The sequence below is a fragment of the Malus sylvestris genome, chromosome 16 (assembly GCF_916048215.2).
Source record: "Malus sylvestris chromosome 16, drMalSylv7.2, whole genome shotgun sequence".
Lineage (NCBI taxonomy): Eukaryota > Viridiplantae > Streptophyta > Magnoliopsida > Rosales > Rosaceae > Malus > Malus sylvestris.
In genome coordinates, this window is record NC_062275.1 from 23669416 (window position 1) to 23690740 (window position 21325).

The window sequence follows — 21325 nt, forward strand, 5'->3', positions numbered from 1 at the left end:
TTACCATCGCCTTTCTCTCATGCATAAACATTTTGTCACTAACGTCACCAATATCCGAGAGCCTACCACTTTTCTGCAGGCTGTCCACCATCCACAATGGCGTGCTGCCATGCAACACGAAATTGCTACTCTTCAGGCCAACAATACTTAGTCTCTCGTTCCACTTCCCCATCACAAAAAGTCGATTGGCTGCAAAATGGGTGTATAAGGTCAAGCTTAAACCTGATGGGACCATCGAGCGTTACAAAGCCCGGTTGGTTGCTAAGGGCTATAACCAAATAAAAGGGGTTGACTATCGTGAAACCTTTGCTCCGGTTGCCAAGTTAACCACTGTTCGTGTGCTCCTTAGTGTTGCTGATGTGCGTCAGTGGCATTTGCACTAACTCGATGTCAACAACGCCTTCTTGCATGGTGATCTTGACGAGGAAGTGTACATGTAATTACCTCCTAGCTTCGGACGAAAGAGGGAGACTTGTGTATGCAAGCTACACAAATCTTTATATGGTTTAAAGCAAGCCTCAAGACAATGGTTCATCAAACTTTCCACCGCTCTCAAGGCTACCGGATTTCATCAATCATGGTCTGATTATTCCTTGTTCGTCCGAAGTTAGCAAGGTAACTTCATTTCTTTGTTGGTATACGTTGATGATGTGATTCTAGCAGGAAATAATCTGCAAGAAATTGAAGCAACGAAGCAGTTTCTCTCGCAACAATTCAAATTGAAAGACTTAGGCCAACTTAAATATTTCTTGGGGATAGAGGTTGCACGGTCCAAAAATGGCATCACCTTGTGCCAATGAAAATCTGCATTGGATATATTAAATGATGCGGGATTTGTGGGTGCCAAACCTTCACGATTCCCTGTGGAGCAAAATGTTTCTCTTACACAGGCAGAATGAGAACTTCTGGTTGATGCTTCATCATATAGGAGACTTGTGGGTAGGCTGATCTACCTGACCATAACAAGGCCGGACTTAGCCTATGTTGTGCACATGTTAAGTCAGTTTATGGAAAAGCCTCGACAACCACACCTTGAGGCAGCACACAAAGTTCTCAAATACATCAAGAGTGCACCGGGACAAGGCATATTTTTGCCATCCAAGGGATTCTTGCAGTTAAGGGCATTTTGTGACGCTAACTGGGCTAGATGCAAAGACACAAGAAGATTGATAACAGGTTACTGTATTTAACTTGGTCAAGCACCGATATCCTGGAAAACAAAAAAGCAAACCACTGTCTCTCGTTCCAGTGCAGAAGCCGAGTATCGTTCCATGGCAGCCACATGTTGTGAGATCACATGGTTAAAGAACATTTTAAGAGATTTAAAGGTGATTCATTCACAACCAGTCACGTTGTTTTGTGACAACCAAGCAGCCATATACATTGCTTCGAACCCGGTATTTCATGAAAGGACAAAGCATATAGAGATTGATTGTCATTTGGTAAGAGAGAAGATTCAAGAAGGACTGATTCGTACGGCATACATACAAACAACTGACCAACCAGCAGACATCTTCACCAAACCGTTGAGTTCTACACAGTTTGAAACATTGCTCAGCAAGTTGGGTGTTATTAACATACACTCCAACTTGAGGGGGAGTGTTAAAGAAGATATCTCAGATTAATTATAGTAAATATTGTAAATCTGTAAATTAGTTATTTGCTTACCTGTTATGGTTTGATTTCCTTGATTGTAGGCATTAGTTTAGGATCAAGAATGTATCTATTTCCTATATATCTTGTAACCCTAGCTTTCGGTGAATACAAGAAAAACCATTCTACTATATTACGTTTCTAAGACTATCCCATCTTATTCTCTCTCCTCCTATTTAAACAGTTATGATTAAGCCAACATCTTGTTTTAAACTTTGTATATAGAGAAAAGACAAAAAGGAAAGTGTGAGAGATGAAGAGGGAAGACGATGGTAAACATCTTGTTTTGAATTTTTTATAGGATTTTTATCACAAATGGTCATTGAAATTGACCATCACCATCAAGATAGTCCCTGAAATTGAAAATCAATCAATGTAGTTCCTGAAAATAGGTGTCGCAAATCTTTATGGTCCTTCCGCCACAATTTTGTTAAAATTTCCATTAAGAGCTGATGTGGCACATAAATAGGTCTCATAAGTCTTTTTTTCTCACAAATGATCCTTGAAATTGACCATGACATCAAATTGGTCCCTGAAATTGACCCACGACATCAAATTGATCCCTGAAATTGAAAATCGATCAATGTAGTACCGCAAGTAAGTGTTCCAAATCAATGTAGTCATTCTGTCATAATTCTGTCAAAATTTTTGTTATGTACTGATGTAACATATAAATAGATCACACAAGTCTAATTAAAATTTTTATTAAAAACTACAAATAGGTTTAATAATTTAGTAGTTAATAAAATGTTGGCAACCCAAAAACCCAGGCCTGCAATCATCTCCGATCCCAGTCCACATTCATCTACCTCCTTCCCTGTCTATTCTCTAAAAAAAATCTCAATACACCCACCTTTACAGACTTCGACACCCTTCACCGAATTGAACCTGGGTCGAGATCACCTTTGGTGACGGCTTGGCTGATTGACAACAACTTCTGAGACATCACAGTTAACATTTATGCGATCAACATCCTCACAACCTTAATCTTGGAGAGCTTGTTTAGCACTTCCTTGGTGGTCTAGTGACTCAAAGAACGGTGAGGTCTCTCTTGAGATAATGAGGTTATAACTGAGGTGTGTCTATTGTTTGTTAAAAACTATTTCCAAACCCCCTTTTAGGCCTTGGTTAAGCCTTGTGCCTTTGAGAATTTATGGCAGAGATTTTTCTTCAAAGTAGGTTCCTACTATAAGAAGAAAAAAATATTGTGCAAAAAGGTATTTAGACAACTTTTTAGATTAATTATTAAACCCACATCAACCCATAACAAAAAAAATTTACAAAATAGTAGCAAAAAGATCATATTGATTTGCGACAACTATTTTCAAGGACTACATTCATCGATTTTCAATTTTTGGGACCATCTTGATGATGTGGGTCAATTTCAGGAACCGTCTTGATAGTGTGAGTCAATTTCAGGGATCATTTGTAATAAAACCCTGTAAATCTTGTGGGCTCATTTATGTGTCATATAAGCACTTAACGGAAATTTTAACGTAATTGTAAGGAAATGACCACATTGATTTGTAACACCTATTTTCAGGAACTACATTGATTGATTTTCAATTTTCGGGACCATCTTGATGGTGATGGTCAATTTCAGGGACCATTTATGGTAAAAACCCTTTTTTATATAGAGAAAATACCAAAAGGAAAAGTGTGAGAGAAGATGAAGGAAGAAGATAGTAATAGGAAGGGAGAGAATCATACTCCTTGTAGTGGGTTTCATACTTGAATATATCAAGAAATTAACTCTAATTGGTATGGTATCAGAGCAATTCTGATCCCCGTACTGCCACTATTGTCATCTACCCCATAAGACCTATCGTTTTTATATCTTCCACTTTCGTACCATTCCAATCTTACTCCTTCAGTTGGCCATATCTGCCAACATCCAATACCCCATAAACATACCCGCTGGAATCACCCAACAAATTTACCCATAACCTTTGGAAATTCATCATGTCGACGGAATTAATAGTCGTATATACCTATATCCCTACCTCCGCTGCAACATACGTTGAATTCCTGTCGGCAACATACTTTGAATTCGGGAAATTTTATTTAAATTTATGTAACCTCTTTTTACACTTAACTTAAATTTTAAATGCTAATTGTCTATTTTACCCTATTGCATAATTACTATTAAGTACTAAATACAATTAATAATAAAACTCAAATTTATCAATAAACTCAAACACTATAACTAAACCCTACGATCACTCTTTGTTTATCCTACGTTCATTCTAGCAAAAACCCTAATAGCTCTCATAGAGAAAAACAAGTTTTTTTATTGATGATAATTTGAAAGCTAATAACTGATGATAATCTGAAAGCACGATGTCGAGAGAGACCAACAGTTATGGATTCAATAGGCAATACACTAGTTTGCATTGATGTCCTCAACTCTGTGCTTCTTTCCATCCATCTCGCTAATACAACATTTGCGTCCTTTACAGGCCCACCCATACGTTCGCTAACGAGTTCAGCAAGCCTCTGAACTAAAACACCAACATTGGTGACAAGACAGTGTAAAGCAATACGTTGTGCAATTTGCACCAACTCTTCCAAGACAGGATCAACTTTTCAATTTACTAATGAAACTTTGAATCCAGAACTCCCAAGGTTTGTTTCAAGATTTGTGAGAGATGGCATTTTTCCTTGAATTGCTGAATCTGGGGAAAGTCCATATACATCATAAAATCCATCAACCACTTTCTCCTCATAGTCTAGCACATTGAACTCCTGGTATAAACAAGAAAATCCAATCCAAATCAAGATGAGTTAAAAACTAGAGCAACGTCTCTTGATGGTAGTATATACAACAAACAACAACAACAACAAAGCTTTTTCCCACTAAGTGGGGTTGGCTATATGAATCCTAGAACGCAATTGCGCTCGGTTTTGTGTCATGTCTTCCGTTAGATCCAAGTACTCTAAGTCTTTTCTTAAGGTCTCTTCTAAAGTTTTCCTAGGTCTTCCTCTACCCCTTTGGCCCTGAACCTCTGCCCCGTAGTCACATCTTCGAACCGGAGCGTCAGTAGACCTTCTTTGCACATGTCCAAACCACCATAACCGATTTTCTCTCATCTTTCCTTCAATTTCGGCTACTCTTACTTTATCTCAGATATCTTCATTCCTAATCTTATCCTTTCTCGTGTGCCCACACGTCCAATGAAGCATCCTCATCTCCGCTACACCTACGGGTTGATGCTTCACCGCCCAACATTATGTGCCATACAGCATCGCCGGCCTTATTGTCGTCCTATAAAATTTTCCCTTGAGTTTCAGTGGCCTACGACGGTCACACAACACGCCGGATGCACTCTTCCACTTCATCCATCCAGCTTGTATTCTATGGTTGAGATCTCCATCAAATTCTCCGTTCTTTTGCAAGATAGATCCTAGGTAGCGAAAACGGTCGCTCTTTGGTATTTCCTGATCTCCGATCCTCACCCCTAACTCATTTTGGCCTCCGTTTGCACTGAACTTGCACTCCATATATTCTGTCTTTGATCGGCTTAGGCGAAGACCTTTAGATTCCAACACTTCTCTCCAAAGGTTAAGCTTCGCATTTACCCCTTCCTGAGTTTCATCTATCAACACTATATCGTTTACGAAAAGCATACACCAAAAAATATCATCTTAAATATGTCATGTTAACTCATCCATTACCAACGCAAAAAGGTAAGGACTTACAGATTGTTGATGCACAAAAGCAGTGAGGACTTTGGTACAACAGAAAGTATTAAGTTTGTGATCTTTGCTAGATTGCTCCGGTCATTAGTGTGGATAAGTATGTAAATGGATAGAAACAGGAAAGCAAACACAAGATGTACGTGGTTCATCCAGATTGGCTACGTCTACAGAGTAGAGGAATTCTCATTAATTATGAAGGGTTTACACAGTACATAGGTTCAAGCTCTCCTTTAGTGAGTACCAGTGAATGATTTAGTACAAATGACATTAGGAAATATTATGAGAGAATGATTTCGTAATCACGAAACTTCTAAGTACCGAAGTGTAGTATATACAAGCAAAAAATCAAGAAAGTGTGTATTTGTTCTAATTCAATATATGAATGTTCATTAAAGATACTACATTTTTTCCCTGATCGACAAAATCTACTCCCAACCACTAATGGAGGATTTTCATCTCACCTTGGATACATGAGCATATGCTCATGAAACAGAGACCACATAGAGAGAGAGAGATGGTGATACATGGTTTTTGTCAACATCTATAGAAGTGTCAATTTTGTTGTCAGCCATGGCTAAATTCACACCCCAATTTTCAGTGTCCATTTCTAGACGACATAAAGATAGAGTTAGAAATCAAATGGGTGTAAAAATAAATCCACATATTGAATTGGGTTTATTGGGGTATATTATGTTGTAAATTAGGGTTCAAGGAGATATTAATAGTTTAGTTAAAAATCAAATGGGTGCAAAAAGTCAGTTGGTGGTAGAAATATGTTACATGAGTTTAAATAAAATTTCCCATTCGCGTTGCACCGACTAGGCCGTGCCATCGTCTCTTCCTCCTTGCATTTTTTCTCTATCATCTCTCTCCCTCTCTTTGTGAGATACATACGCTCTCTTGTTTCAATAAAGAGAATTTGTTCATGCAGTAAAAATATTTTGCGACTCCAAGACCACTGTTTCAGCCATGGTAGCTACTCCGCCTCGATTTCCCCGTGGAGTCTCCGATTCTCGCTCAAGTGGATCTAAAACTACCGATACAAGGAAGTGTATTTATTGTGACAAGGATAAGCATACTAGAGAAGCTTGTTTCAAGTTGCATATCTTGATTGGAGAGTTCAAAAGGAAGGAAAATCAAAAGAAAAGCATTGGTGGATCACAAGCATACCTGACTACACCAACGCCTTCCGTACCTCAGGTAGATCAATCTGCTCACTGAGTTTCTCCTATTACTGCTTCCACTTCCTTAGTCGACACAGGTAACTTTGGTTTTGCCTTGCACACTACATTTGTTCCTCCCAATAAACCTTGGATCGTTGATTCAGGGGCTTATGATCACATGATCAATCATCGTACATGGTTGTTTCTCACGCTACTCCACCTTTTAATACCGTTAAAGTTGCTAATGGTATTTCCACTCCAGTGCTTGGAGCAGGGCTAAGACTACTATCAGGTAGATAATCAACGTAACACCCTTTAAAACTTTAACTTGCTCAAGCAAATAGAAAGAACTTGCTTAAGTTGCTAAGTATATGTCACCTATCATCTACCATATAAGAAAACACTACGTTTATATTATAAATAACAGGGGGCAAGCCGAGAGGAAAACCAGTAAATCTACCAACTGTTTTGTTCTGAATGGAAAACAAAGTAACTGCAGAAAAAATTCACAAGTTTAAAAACTACATTACAGTCATGGACATTATCTGGCGAGCAAGGGCTGGATCTTGGTTCAATAGCTCCCTCAAGTTGCTCTCCACCTCTGCAACCTGTTTCTCGATGTATTCCTTTGAGGTCTGTCCAGAGCACAAAAGAAACAATTTATTTCCGCCAAAGTCCAATAGATAAAAAGTTCTAGTCTTTAAATTATCACATAAACATGACATCGAGTTTAAACACATATTAACACAGATACTGGACAAGCTCAAGCTCAAGCTGTCCCATCGAGCACATACAAAAGCCTCAACCAACCAGCAAGTGAAACAACAAAACCTCCCAAAACAACCACGAATGCCTATAATAGCTGAACTAATAACAAGTAAATCTAAAGTGACTCCCACCTTCCTCTGCTTGGTTACGAAATTCCAAAATATGAACAAAATTGAAGGCTATGAAGATCTCAAAAGCACTCTTCCCCACAAACCCCCATTTTCTCTCCCCCATAACTTTAAAAGATCCTTTTGATTCTTTCCATCTGTACCACCACACCATAGTGATTATGCAATTATTCCTCAATGTTCTTTTTCTTTACTCCCACAAGCAAAGAAATGCACAATTTGAAGAAATGCACAATTTGAAATCACCAACGAGGCAACAAACCAATTCACGAATGTGAATATCAAACAATAGGTCAACAGTTTTCACTATAAACTAGATTATAAGTATGTTAAATTTATCTTCTTAAGCCTTACAACCGAACTAATTGGTTTGTTTAATTCTGAATGTTAAAACATTTTGACAATTTCTTTCTTTAATATTAGAAAGATTTATACAACATTTATAGCATTATACAGTTTTTGACATCTATTCATATGTAAGCTAATCAAATGGGGCACGCTTGCTTTTAAGCAGCCCTAAAATGGAAATACAACTTCACATGCCAAATTGTGAACTATCATATTGGTCCTTTCCAGTTTTTTCTTTGTTTTGACGACCTGGAGGGAGGGGGAGAGAGAAGGGGGTGAAGATTGTCTTCGTTTGATGTATTCACTAGCAAAATGTCACCCCAACCCAGTAAACTTCTTCTGGAAGACTTAAACGTCAAAAGACAGAGCCTTAGTTGTGAAATCAGTTGAAGGATCAGTTCACCTTGCTAAACAAGGTTCATACGAGCTGATCACGTTCTACCCATTGAAAACTTCTAAAAAGTACAAGGTATTGTTTTCTCATCCATGAATTTGGCAAGTATTTAGACACACTCTTAGGACATAATTGTACTGTTCTTTCCTATTATTACATCATTCTTCTATTTACCATCATGACAAATAACATAGCAACAAACAAAGATGGTCATAGCTTCATACAGATCTTTTTAGGCTTCTTATTTCACATATCTCAACGTATTGGACAGGTAAACTGAAACTAAGACCAACAACATATAGAATTTATAGATTCAATATAAGGAAACCCATTTATATGTGGCATTTAAATGGATGAAAATCAACAGTATGACAGAGCCTTTACACGGAATGGATGTTGTTATATGTCTTTATAACGGAGTACAATTTTGTCTGTGGAGTCTGGAGAATGCAAAATGAAGTTTCCTAGGAAGAGATGCACACAGTAGAAAACAAGTTCCTAAATGGGACAAATAATGAGGCAAAGCAGATTCTGCAAGCTCGTTATTACTGAAACCAAAGTGTATAAATGCAACAAATTTATTGAGCATTGACATCTAAACTTTGTAGTGGTATCTCTAAAAGGTGTATTGAAATCGAAGGTGTATATATTAACTTTCTTCCCCACAACCATTACGAAACAAAACAAACTATAAAGAAAGAAAAGGGACCGTTATTATTCAAATGAAAGCAGAGATATACCTGGAGCGAGGCGATTGCAGTCTCACTATCCTTGAGCTTTTGTTCCTGTTCTTTCACTAACACTGACTTGGGCTCTAACACAAACCTATCCACCATAACAAAATGTATCATCAGATGGTATATCAGGCAGCTCACAAATCAAAAACAAGACCTGAACAACTCTATCTAATGTCATGTTTAAATCCGGAAATTCGAAACTCACGTTCTCCCTGCAAAACAGATTAACCAACAAAATTCATCAAATTTAAACCCAAAAAACATCATAATATAAAAATCAAAATCCCAAAAGAAATGGGTCACTTTTTTCCCCAATTTAAAACTGAGAACAGAGAAAATGGGTTAATTGAAACGAAGTACCTATAGATTTGTAAGTATTTGAATCATCAGATAGAGGCCGCAGCTCCTCCAAGGTTAGAAAAGCACGCTTCCTTTCTCCTTCCTTGTTCCGCATCTGCGTCTGCACCTGAAACCCACCTCAGTTCGCAGCAAATCAGTTCAATTTTCCCCACCTATTTAAAATTTATTAATTAAAAAAATATTCTGGATAAATAAAAAAACCTGCTTCAATTTCGCAGTGAGCTCGATCATGCGGCCCTGAATTTCCAAGAACGCCTGTAAAAATTTGATTCTTCTTGTAATTAGTAGCGAGCGAGATAAAGTGGAAAATCTAGAGAGAGAGAGACTTACAGCCCTGTTGGCTTCGTCGGCCATTTTTGCAATTGAAGCTTTCTTAGTCGGAGCGCGACGGAGGCTGAAAAATCAGAATTCTGACCTCGCTACTCGTCGTCAGTGACTCGGTCATGATTTGGTAAATGGGTTTTGGGTATTCGGGTTCAGATTTGGGTCTTCCAACTTCCAAGCCCAAATTAGTATTAGGATGCCCATCAATTCATAGGTCGTGCGTCCAGGTCTTTGCAAGGGATCTTTGTTTTGTTTACGCTAAACGCGTTTTTTTGTCAATATATATCAGAACCATCAGTTGCACTCCGATGTGACCGATCGTGCATATTCCGCTGTGCCCACCTATTATTGTTTTCCGCAACTGCGATAAAGCATCATACGTTTATAGTGTAATTGGATAAGAGGTTTTAAGTTTGATTCTCTATAAATACGAGTTTGAACCACATTATGTTAGCTCATTGTGAGATTAAATCTATCACATCTACCATGTAGATAATATCGTTTTTTTGAAAAAAGTTTTAAGTGTTTGTTGGCTCTGGTTTAGACTCTTAGACTTGAAGTCTTTAGTAAGAGACAAAGAAACATATAATTTTAAACTTGTTCATGATTACGTATGTCGTTGATAATTGATCGAGAATTCAATTTATGATCAATTTAGTCAATTTATAATCACGTATATAGTTGATAATTGATTGAGATTAATGATTGAATATGGGAGACTAGACTACTTCTTTGTCTTCGTCGGTCTCACGTAGACTCGGCAAAGCACAAAAGCAAAAAGTGACAGAATATTGCAAGTGGACTAACGAAGTGGATTTAAAACAAAGGTACCCCAAGAAAATAACAATTCACACCCTCTTTAATTTTTCTATTGACAAAAAACCCAACTCATATTTAAATTTGCATAGAGACTAACCACAACAGGGTAGCCTAGTAATTAGAAACAAATTTTAAGTTTGTATTTCACGCAGCACGTCGTAATTCGATTTCTGACACACCAATACTGGTTGAAAAGATATACTGTTTTGACGGATCTACCGGATGGTTTTTTTTATTTTTTTCAACTTTGCAGCGAATTCGGTACGTTTGGTTTGGCGCTTTCTTCGCCCCAATGCCCTTCCAAACATGACAAATAAGGGCCAAATCTTTCTCTCTCCTCATTTTCACCGCTCTCTCTCCTCCCTGTATTTATCTTCTCCTTTCTTCAACCTTTGAGTGGCTTTCTGGTGGCCCAAGGAAAACAAACCAACAGAACCGAAAAAAAAAGGCACAAACTTTATCTCCTTTTCCCGGCCACCCACATCGGAACCCAGATTGAATCCGGACCCGAATTCTCAGAAAACCAACCCCACATTGACGATTGAGAGATGAACCCACAGTAGATATGGATGTGGGTCATTGAATCTTTTCAGTTGTCAATGCTAATAGTTGGAGGAAGGGAACGGGTTTGAGATGTGAAACCGGATTCGGGTGCGGATACGGGCTTGGTTTTCAGATTCATGGGGATTTGTTTCAGTTCTGTAAAGGACCAGCATTCCAATTATACACACGCCAGTCCTCAAGGTATTTATTTCATCATACAATTTCATTTCACATTTAATTCTGGAAAATATTCGAAAATGGTTGCTCATTAAATTTTGTACATAATGTTGCGTTGCTTGCTGCCTTTAAATGCGTTTTGCAGTTTTGGAACTTTTTTTTTTCAGTTGCCATATTTTTTGGGAGGATTTTTGGGTCTCTTAATAAGGAATGACTCACGATGGCAGGGAAAAGTTTGGGTTTTTTTTTTTCTAATAGGGTGACTAAATTTGTAAATAAAATTTTGGAAATTAAAGGAAGTTGATGATTAGTTTATTACTTAAGCGTAAAAGTATTCATTTCTACTGGCGACACATCATTTAGTTTCCAAATTTAATCTCCCTAGAATTACCTTCTTTTGCATTTTTTTAATTTGTTTTTGAAGAACCAAAGTTTTCGGTTTTTAGTATTTGTCATTTGTCACATTTTCTAACTAGGTGATTGGATTTGAAGCATTTTATTGAAGTTTGTGAATGTGAGAATGTATGTGTCAAAGGTGGACAATTTTTAATGAAACATGATAGGTTTCTGATTTTGGAGTAGGTTATGTTTTCTTTCCAGGGGTGCTTTAGAAATCGCAAGTATTTTGTGACATGAAGGTAAGAGGTTGTTGAACTTCTTGAACATGGTTCGGATATATGTGAAATGTCCATTCTGTGCATTTTCTGCGGCTAAAATATTTGTACTTCAGTTTCCGTATTTCAAAATTCAAAATTTTCAAACGCGTTGATTGATTGAGAAGAAACTAGAAATTGTATTCTTTCTATGTTAGGATAATGGCCTGCTCAACAAAACTGGTAATGTGTGGATTTTTCGGAAATATTGGGCAACTGATAGAATCACTTCTCTCTTCTTCTTGTGAAAAAATTCAAATCGAGTAGGAGATGACTCTGTTGTATCTTCTCAAGCTCCAAGTAGAACATCAAACACCACTCCTTTGGCTTCCAAGAATGTCAAAGACCTTCGCCAAAGCCCCGGATATATCAATGTCAGCATATTTACTTACAATGAGATGAGTTTGGCCACAAAACATTTCCGGCCAGATCTAATTCTTGGTGAGGGAGGGTTTGGAGTTGTATATAAAGGAGTTATTGACGATAACGTGAGGACTGGATTCAAGACCACGCAAGTTGCCATCAAGGAGCTTAATCGAGAAGGGTACCAAGGTGATAGGGAATGGCTGGTATTTGACTTATCTTACCCTTTTATGTTATTTATTTTCTGGGAAATGAGGCTTTATTGTAGTCAATTTTTAAGTTGTGCAAGTGAAAGGTTTTAATAGACTTGGTTTCCATACCATTCATAGATCGCAGATTAACATTGTCCCAAGCTATCCCCTTTTTTCTTTCTTCGTCTCATTTTGTGGTCATGGTACCATCGTAATAGATTTAGTCTAGCATGCTTTACAATCGGGTTATTCCCATAAGTTCTCTTTGGAGACAAAAAAGTGAAACATGTATGGTGCGTTTCGTGTTTTCCTTAAATAGTGAATTGGCTAATTTGGGGAAAAATCAAAGAGATATATGTTGATTTTAATTTTATATTGCAAGGATCTTCTCAAGGAGAGAAAAAATTAGAAAATCATGGCCTGTGGGCTTTAGAATTGAATACAGTAGATGATCTTTCCCGCTTAAAGAGGTAGTTCTTTCAACAACTCCTAGTGCACTGGACAGGATAGTTGGAAACCAGGAGACTTTATCGTCTGATTTCTATTAGCATTTTTCCTATGCATTAAGATTACTTTTTTATCCTTTCTTCATAGATTGTTGATCTTGCAGGCAGAAGTTAACTATCTGGGACAGCTGAGTTATCCTACTCTTGTGAAGCTGATTGGGTACTGCTGTGAGGATGACCACCGGCTACTGGTCTATGAATACATGGCAAGTGGGAGCCTGGAAAAACATCTTTTTCGCAGTAAGTGTCGTGTGCCATCAGAATTTCATGAGATATTAAGAAAAATGATGTCTTATGCCCTCTATTTCTCGCGTGTCATCCCTAATCCGTACGCTCAGAGATCATGTACCGCCTTTTAGTACTTCTTTTTTCTTGTCTTTCCCTTTTGGGTAGTTTGTACTCTGTTTCTCAATAGTCAAGACCTCCTTCGGAGTGTTACTATTTAGCTTCTAGAATCAAATGTGTTTCACGCTCTTAATTTAAGAATGTTCAAAGTAGATCATCTAGCTTGACCTGTATCATTTTCTTCGTATCTTTATGATAAGACTTATTTTCTTCAGTTTCCGTATTTGTTTCACTTCAAACTACTTGGAAACTTGAAACCTGTTCATGGAGATAGACACTTTTTCTTCCTGCCTTGTTTTATGTTGGCCATGAAATGACTTTTATTAGATTGTGAACGAGCGTTGTTTTTTTTTTAGTGGTTCAACGTCTAGAATGTTATGGAGCATTTCTTATAAGTTATACCAAGTATGCTGCAGGAAGTGTACACGTAGACTGTATTGTAAATATTGAATCTTCCTCAAACTGCATATTGATCCCCTGAAACTACTAAAGATATCTCGAAATTATTTTTGGGTATTCTAGTTGATACTTCTGACACATCAAGAACTTACTGCATATTGTGTTTGTAATCATTTCTTTTATTTTGGGTGGTAGGAGTGGGCTGTACGCTTACATGGTCAAGAAGAATGAAGATTGCTTTAGATGCTGCGAAAGGGCTTGCTTTTCTTCATGGTGCAGAGAGACCAATCATTTACCGCGACTTCAAGACATCAAATATCTTGTTGGATGGGGTTAGTTGTCTTGTTATCTTTTATATTGTGTTCATAACTGTTGAGCATCTTACTTGACGTGCTGTTAGAAATATTTAAAAGAGAATACTTTCGCATTGAAACTCAACCACGCGATGAAGTCCACATGAACGTTAATTGTCATGATCCTTTATCTAATTCTGGCAAACAAAGACAGGTGTTTTCTGATTGAATACTATTATGCATGTTTTTTTTATAGGAAAATGAGCGATTTCTTGTGAATAACTTGTGCTGGTTGTTTTTACTGAAATTTGAATTATAACATACAGGATTTTAATGCAAAGTTGTCAGACTTCGGCCTTGCAAAGGAAGGACCAATGGGAGACCAAACCCATGTTTCAACACGAGTGATGGGAACGCACGGATATGCTGCTCCTGAGTATGTAATGACTGGTGAGTGGTTTCTTGCCACCGATTTATCTTGTAAAATGTATTTTCTTTCTTGATAGGAACGGACAAATATCTTTTAGCATTTTTCATAAAGATATGCAAAGAACTATCATGGATGTTATACATGGTTGACTAACGTCTGATCATATGCATTGGTTTTCATCATGGTTTTTGTGCTTCTGATTTAAAGGAAAAATTGAGAGGAAGTTATTTGAATATTGATAAGAACTATCCCCTCTATCTTCCTCCCTCGTGTTCTCTCTCCATATACATCAATTTGGCGAGTGCGTGGCTTTTATATGAATGCTTTTGCAGATGAAACAATATCAATGTCAAGCCTATCTCAACTTGGTTTTTTATAGGAGTATACCTTTTAACAAGTAATATGGCATAATTCCTTATTTATTGTTGGTAATATTTACATCATAGTATACTGTGACTGAGTATTAAGTTGATCCAAACAGGGCATCTCACCGCTCGAAGCGATGTTTATGGATTTGGAGTGGTACTGCTTGAGCTGCTCATTGGAAGAAGAGCAATGGATAAGAGCAGACCCGGCCGAGAACACAACCTGGTGGAGTGGGCTCGCCCACTCTTGAATCATAATAAGAAACTTCTGAGGATTGTAGACCCTCGACTGGAAGGGCAGTACTCACTTAAAACTGCAATGAAGGTGGCCAATTTGGCGTATCAATGCCTTAGTCAAAACCCAAAAGGGAGGCCCCTTATGTGCCAGGTGGTTGAAATGCTCGGTTCTCTTCAGACAACAGGAAACGATGAACTTCAAAGTGGAGAAGGTGGTGTAACTCTTTATGAGGCTCCGAAGGGAACCTTTGGAACTCCCGCCAGGAAGAGAGACCCGAACAGAAGAGACGGTGAAAGGGGAGGAGAGGCACGTAGAAGGAGCAAACCGGGAAATGGAGGGAGCAAGAGCGAGCCTATGAAAGATATCGATAGTAGTAACTTGTCTCCAGATTTTGTTACATGAAAAGTAGCTCCGACTGGATGGAGGGTTGAAAGTGTACAAGATGATATCAACTGGTCTGTCCATTTGGTGTTTTTGAGTTAAATCCATGCCCAGGGGCGGGACGAAATTTGTGATTAACACTTTGTAATTCATTTTCTTCACATTGTATTGAATCACTATCATGTACGAATGAGATTATAATTTAGTAGAGCATCTCAAGAAAACCCTTTTTCTCTTAACTGTTATTGTGGATCTCTACCCACCTTTTCTCTTTTTCCATAGTTTATGAGTATTAGGGCTTCAATGTTGCTGACAACACAAACGCTCCCGGTTTTCGTGACACGACGGAGAGATGGATGTGCACGTTAAACTACCTACTACAGGAAAGGAAATTCTAATCCAGGAAAACATTCTAAATAACCCGACTATCTGGCTAAAATTGTACAAACTACAACAAAGCTTTATCCCACTAAGTGGGGTCGGCTATATAAATCCTAGAACGCCACTGCGCTCGGTTTTGTGTCATGTCTTCCGTTAGATACAAGTCTTCCTAAGCCTTCCTCTACCTCCTTGGCCCTGCGTCCTGTCTCGTTATCACATCTTCTAACAAGAGAGTTTGTAGGTCTTCGTTTCACATGTCCAAACCACCTAAAATTGTACAAACACCACTTAAAATTTCTAAAACAAGTTACCAATCGGAGTCTGCAAGTTCCATAACACAGCATAGCCTTGGTTTAATAACTGACTGTCACGAGCCTGCAGAAGTAGGCAATTATCGTTACCAAAGGCAGGTGGACGGATAATTTTTCAAGACTGCGTTAAAAATGCAAGTGTTGGGAATGCAAACACAAACGTTAACATGGAAATGAAATTACCCCATAAATGGTGTAACTTCACAGCTAACTGAGTAACAGATCTTCTCTCTGAAGGATTGGAAAATTCCATATTCAGAGATTCCTCCATGGAAAACAAGAATTCTTGTTTTGCTTTCGCTGGCAGGCCGAGGTAGTTTGGTACACGCTTGGTGCTCAAGTCAGCAATCTAAACGAGTGAAAATCGCATTAAGCATTAACATTTCAATTTGGAACACATTTTGGTTTCTAAGTAAAAATTACGTTGCATAAATAATGTATAAAAGCACTTGCCTGCTGCAACCAAGGAATTATGATGTTGATAAACCTTTGTTCTAGGAGATATGAAGCTAAAGTGCTAAGAACATCCCTCGCAGTTTTAGGCAACAAGCACTCCAGAACTGGACCGGTTCCTTCAAGAAGCTCAACCAGAACAATTTCATCACCAGAACAAAGAGCTTCCACATATGCAGAGTCGAGGTCCCCTTCACATAGAAAACCTTTCACTTGTTTCCAGAGGTTATTCTTACTATCTACAACATTTTGTCTAACTTTGGCATTAGAAGCTGAAGAAAACATAGCATCCGCCCTTGTTGGACCATTACTTATCCTCTGTGTTCCCTGCCCAGGAATTTTCCGAATGTCTTTCCCAATAGGATTCCGGGTAAGCTTCCCCCTATTATTACTCCATGTTTCTGTACAGTGTCCTGCAGAATTGTTTGTTCGGCTCCTGCCAATTGTGTTTGCCTCCCAAGTATCAGAATGTTTCACTGACAACATTGAAGGCTGCCGGCTGGTCATATCTATAGATGGCCTCGGAATGCTTGTGGAGAGCCTTGGAGAACGCAAATTCTGTCTCTGTTTCATGAGTTTGGAGGCTGCTAAATTTGAATGCTCCCTCCTGTGTTCAAAGTACTGAGCTAATCGGTTTACAACATCCTCTAGACCCACCACCCTTGTTTGAAACACAGACAAGCTATCCAGTATGCCAGATGTCAACACCTGTGAACAAAGTTTAATGCAAGAGATAAGTTAGAGGGTTTAGATTGATTAACGCTGTATGGAAATGAAAACCAACATATATTCTGACTTCTGAGCAATATTGTGTCAAAGTGACCAGCATATCAGAGTTTCTCTAGGAGCTTACACAAACTGTGCAGCAACTAACATATATGTATGTCTCAATGTATGTACCTGTAGAAGATCCATTAAGTTTGACTGTTTGGTTTCAATCTCCACAAGTTGTTTTCTAATGCAAACCACTTCATTGGCCATTTGCAAACAACATCCATGTGGAGTATGGGAACTAGATTCTGTCACAGTTGAATCCAGACTTCTACGGTGGTGTATCCTTTCAGAGTACATCTGTTTCTCACTACCAATCTCTTCAGCTGCAAACCGCTGATTTCTTCCCACTGGCTTCTGCGAACTACCCTTGACACGGCTATGAGTCACAAACTTCCCCTCTAAGTCATCACTAACAAGATTTGACCCAGAAGAACACTGTTCTTTTTCATCCATAGGCACATATTCATATCCAATGTCCTGTGTGCTTGTAACATCTGTGTGCTTGTCCGTTCTAAAGTCTTTGTAATAGAGCTACCTTCAGATTCTTCATTCTGAAATTCTGGCAAAGAAGCATTGTGGGTTTTCGGAACTGCAACTTCAAAATGCCAATCATCTTCATTGGAGCGTTTATGACTTTTGCCAAAACTTGGACATGTCTTTTTAATAGACAAAGGGGCTCTGCTCTTAGTTAAGCCAGTAATAACTTTCTTGAGTGCGAGATCCTTCCATCCAGATTCCCTGGCACTAGTAATATCACTGTAGTCACCGCCAAAGAAATTTTCTGACAAAAATTGGTATAAACATTATGAGAAGTAACAAGGGAAGCACAGTAAGTCAAAATTTTGCAGAACTACAAAAGAAAAAGGATGACATCTTTATCAATTACGGCAGGCTTTCCATGCACTAGTAGCATTTTTACTTTATTTTCTAAAACTTAACAACTACACCCTAGTTGTCCTCAGATTCGAGATGCATCTCAAAATGTGCATAACCCGTTGAAACTGCACCAGTTTCTAATTCTTGTCAGCTTAATTGAGAGTTGAGACCATCCAGAAATAGCATTGCGGTAAAACCCAGCAAGTAAAACCAATCTGAAGCATATAAGAGCACATGAACACATTAAACCTTTTATAGAAGATCCAGCTTCTGAAGGTTCAGAAGCATCAGGTCCTGGAAGACTTTTCCAGCACTGCAGGGCCTGAAGGACCGTGTCCCTAACTGGTTTCACCTACAACACAAAAAGCACAAAAAAGATCTGGTTTAATAATCTGCACGAAAGAAGATTCTCCAAATGTAGATTTTAATTAACACTGAACTTGTCAAAGCGACATGATTCAAGCGAACGAACGCAGGAAGCCTTAAAAGAGCCCATGAAGGATCCACCACTTGAAGCTATTTCCCCTAGTGCTATGCAAGCAGCTTTGAGTGTTGTCCAGTCACTACTCTCTAAAGATTCTTGAATGCTAATCATTTCAGAAGAGAGAACATTTTGCGTTGGAGCACCCCCTGCCTAGAGTAGAGTATAGAATCAAGCACATAGAGCAAGGATATTCTAATTCTACCACACAAATTCAAACAAGTGGTACCAAAAAATATGCAGCAAAATAAACACAAGCAATACAGAGCACCGAAATAGGCTGTTTAGCAAGTTACTAGACAACTGGCACTATCCAATTCCATTCAATGATTAACTGAAGAACGCACTGTGCCATGATTGAGAGGAAACACCACATAGCATGTTTTGCAGACAGAGACTCAAAGCAGATTACTTCGTACAAAATAAAAGTGAATAAACTAATAATATTGATGCAGATACATCAATCTGTGTATATATAATAACTTAAAACTTTTGTCTCGGAGTTCTTTCATGCCATACATTGTAAACTCACAAAAAAGGCCTCTCCCGATTATGAGGAGTACTAATTCAAATGGTGCACATAGAAATCAATTAACAGTTCTTCATACAGCATTTGGGAAAACAGTATTTTTAATAGCTGAATCATAATAGACGACCTGTAATATCATGACAACTTTAACTTATGTTTAACCTAAAGAATTCACCTGAATAATGCTTCCGTTTAACTCAAAGATTGCTGGCTTTGCCATGAAATGCGGATTTTAAGCAACTTTATTGTTCGATTCAACATGGGCTGCAGAATTGAAACTGGAGGATCATGAGTATTGTCAATGGCACTGGCTAAGCACAATGCTGAACCCGACTGCACCTGCCTGTTTTGTTCACACAGAGCTTCAAAAAGTGCCTGACTAAAACAACAAAGACCCCATCACCCTCACCCACATCATTACTGAGTTTTGATGCTAAAACACCAACAGTCTCCACGCATGCATCTCTCACAACGGAATCTGGATCCCTGAGCCGCTTAACAATGCTGGCAACCATCTACCAAGATGCATTCCAACAAACCCCTCATGATATCTAACTAATATACCAATTAGTCTAATACACTCCTTTCGGACTGCACTCTTTTGTTCTGAATCCATATCCAAAATACAAGACAGAAACGGAGCAAACCCATCTGGGGTCAAGCACTCAGCCATTTGCTCAAGTTCCTCGACGCCTAATTGGTAAGTATCCCGATCAGCAAGCTTGTTCATTGCAATCACCACCTTGTGTTTTAACTCGAAAACCCCATGTTGTGTAGTGATCCTCGCAGGTCCCCTCCCTTTAACAAGTGCACGTCTCTTCATCTTGAAATGCAGCAAAAAAGACCCAATTCGTGGTTATACAAGATTAATCCTTTAAAGTTGGGATTACTGATGGAGTAATTGGTATTACAGACACATCCCAACGTTCGAAATAACAAGTAGCAAATCCTGTAACTCCAAAGTAGAATACAAAAATTAAAGCAAACCAAACATTATTGATTATTATACCATGATGAACTAAACGGCAACTTAGATTTAACTCGAGAAATTTATTCAATTTCTTCTAGAAATTTATTTTATTTAAAAAAGTGAGAATTAAAGATTTAACTTTTTAAATTCCTACAATCATTTCACCGTTCCTTGAATTAGTGTTTTGAGCGTCACAAACTTAAATCCAAAGTATTTTCTTCAACATTTACGAAACTCCAAATTTTTGAAATAAGAAACACTCTAGGACCCTAGAAATTTGAAACCAAGCACTTACAGATGCATGCGTGGAATAAGAAACACTCTAGGACCCTCGCCGGATTAGGAGTCTTTCGCGTTACTACGTCAGAGCCAAGTACCAGAGCTTCCTCCTCTCCCACTTTCTCTTATTTTCCAGCGCTTTCTCGACAACCAAACAAAAAATCTACAGCGAGGAGAAATTTTTGAAAGAATGGCTTTGAGACTACCGAAATTTGAAATATTGTAAATTATAACCTCAGAGGGCGTTTCCGGGACGGAGTTCGAGAAAATCTGAGGGAGGGAGGGAGGGAGAGAGGGAGGGAGAGAGTGAGTGGTTTTTTTTGTTTTTTTGGAGCGATGGTGGGGTTTGGCTTCAAATTTCGCGCTGGTGTTCGGGTTTTCAAATTTAGAAGGATAATAATACTGGGTGAGAAATGCTAATTGCACTCTGGAAATATTTTTGATCACCACCCCTCAAGTAATGGTAATATTCTCCATTATATTTATTATTGTTGGATAAGTTTAACTTTCGAGATCTATGTAGTAAATAGACACAAATTTCAAAATTTAAACTCATTCCATAGTAACAAGTAGGATGGTGAACATTACCACCACTTGAAGGTGGTAAGCAAAAATGCGCAAGTCAATAGTAACAAGTAGGATGGTGAACATTACCACCACTTGAGGGTGGTAAGCAAAAATGCACTCTTGCAGTGCATGTGGTCCAATATTCTAGTCGGTAGAATTTTCACATACGTCCTGGATTCGAAACTCCCCCATGAGATGGCAGAGAGTCCATTTTTGAGAGATTTTCCTTAGCATTTCTCACCTTTTGTTGTTGTCTAATGATATTTCAACATATGTTTTCTTGTTTTAAAAATAATAGACATGTTATTAATTTTTTTGGCATTTTGCCCAAAAAGTGATTCCTTCAAGACTCGCTAGCCATGTAACTTTCCTACCCCTTCTTAAATTATAGATGGGGCCCACATCTCAAACAAAACAATAAAAATAT

The 21325-nt window shown here is 38.2% G+C and overlaps 2 protein-coding genes and 1 pseudogene across 3 annotated transcripts; 1 reads left to right on the top strand and 2 right to left on the bottom strand.

The window, feature by feature from the left end:
* Positions 1-4224: 4224 nt before the first annotated feature.
* Positions 4225-9795, bottom strand: LOC126607513 (prefoldin subunit 1-like). Of its 2 annotated transcripts, none has more exons than XM_050275125.1 (5): positions 9581-9795; positions 9452-9505; positions 9244-9356; positions 8894-8978; positions 4225-4398 (listed from the first exon to the last, which is right to left on the bottom strand). In XM_050275125.1, the coding sequence occupies exons 1-5, from the start codon at positions 9602-9604 to the stop codon at positions 4240-4242; spliced, it is 435 nt and encodes a 144-aa protein (XP_050131082.1). In that variant the 5' UTR covers positions 9605-9795; the 3' UTR covers positions 4225-4239. The 2 variants fall into 2 exon arrangements, with proteins under 2 accessions (XP_050131082.1, XP_050131084.1); XM_050275127.1 differs by lacking the exon at positions 4225-4398 and adding an exon at positions 6909-7150 and having other exon boundaries at positions 9581-9769.
* A 939-nt stretch (positions 9796-10734) lies between these two features.
* LOC126607511 (probable serine/threonine-protein kinase PBL17) lies at positions 10735-15516 on the top strand. Its single transcript, XM_050275123.1, has 6 exons — positions 10735-11137; positions 12034-12335; positions 12931-13066; positions 13766-13902; positions 14190-14313; positions 14775-15516. The coding sequence occupies exons 1-6, from the start codon at positions 11074-11076 to the stop codon at positions 15296-15298; spliced, it is 1287 nt and encodes a 428-aa protein (XP_050131080.1). The 5' UTR covers positions 10735-11073; the 3' UTR covers positions 15299-15516.
* Positions 15517-15669: 153 nt separating this feature from the next.
* Positions 15670-20848, bottom strand: LOC126607510 (TORTIFOLIA1-like protein 2; annotated as a pseudogene).
* Between the last annotated feature and the right edge of the window lie 477 nt (positions 20849-21325).

Bases quoted from the DNA above. Each gene is read 5' to 3' on its own strand.
- LOC126607513 (XM_050275125.1), bottom strand. From the start codon at position 9,604: ATGGCCGACGAAGCCAACAGGGCT. The intron at 9,357-9,451 runs GTTTTTTTATTT...GGTGGGTTTCAG, and splicing joins TCACTGCGAAATTGAAGCAG to GTGCAGACGCAGATGCGGAA. The intron at 8,979-9,243 runs GTTTCAATTAAC...TATGGTGGATAG, and splicing joins TACAAATCTATAGGTACTTC to GTTTGTGTTAGAGCCCAAGT.
- LOC126607511 (XM_050275123.1), top strand. From the start codon at position 11,074: ATGGGGATTTGTTTCAGTTCTGTAAAGGACCAGCATTCCAATTATACA. The intron at 11,138-12,033 runs GTATTTATTTCA...CAAATCGAGTAG, and splicing joins TACACACGCCAGTCCTCAAG to GAGATGACTCTGTTGTATCT. The intron at 13,067-13,765 runs GTAAGTGTCGTG...TTTGGGTGGTAG, and splicing joins GGAAAAACATCTTTTTCGCA to GAGTGGGCTGTACGCTTACA.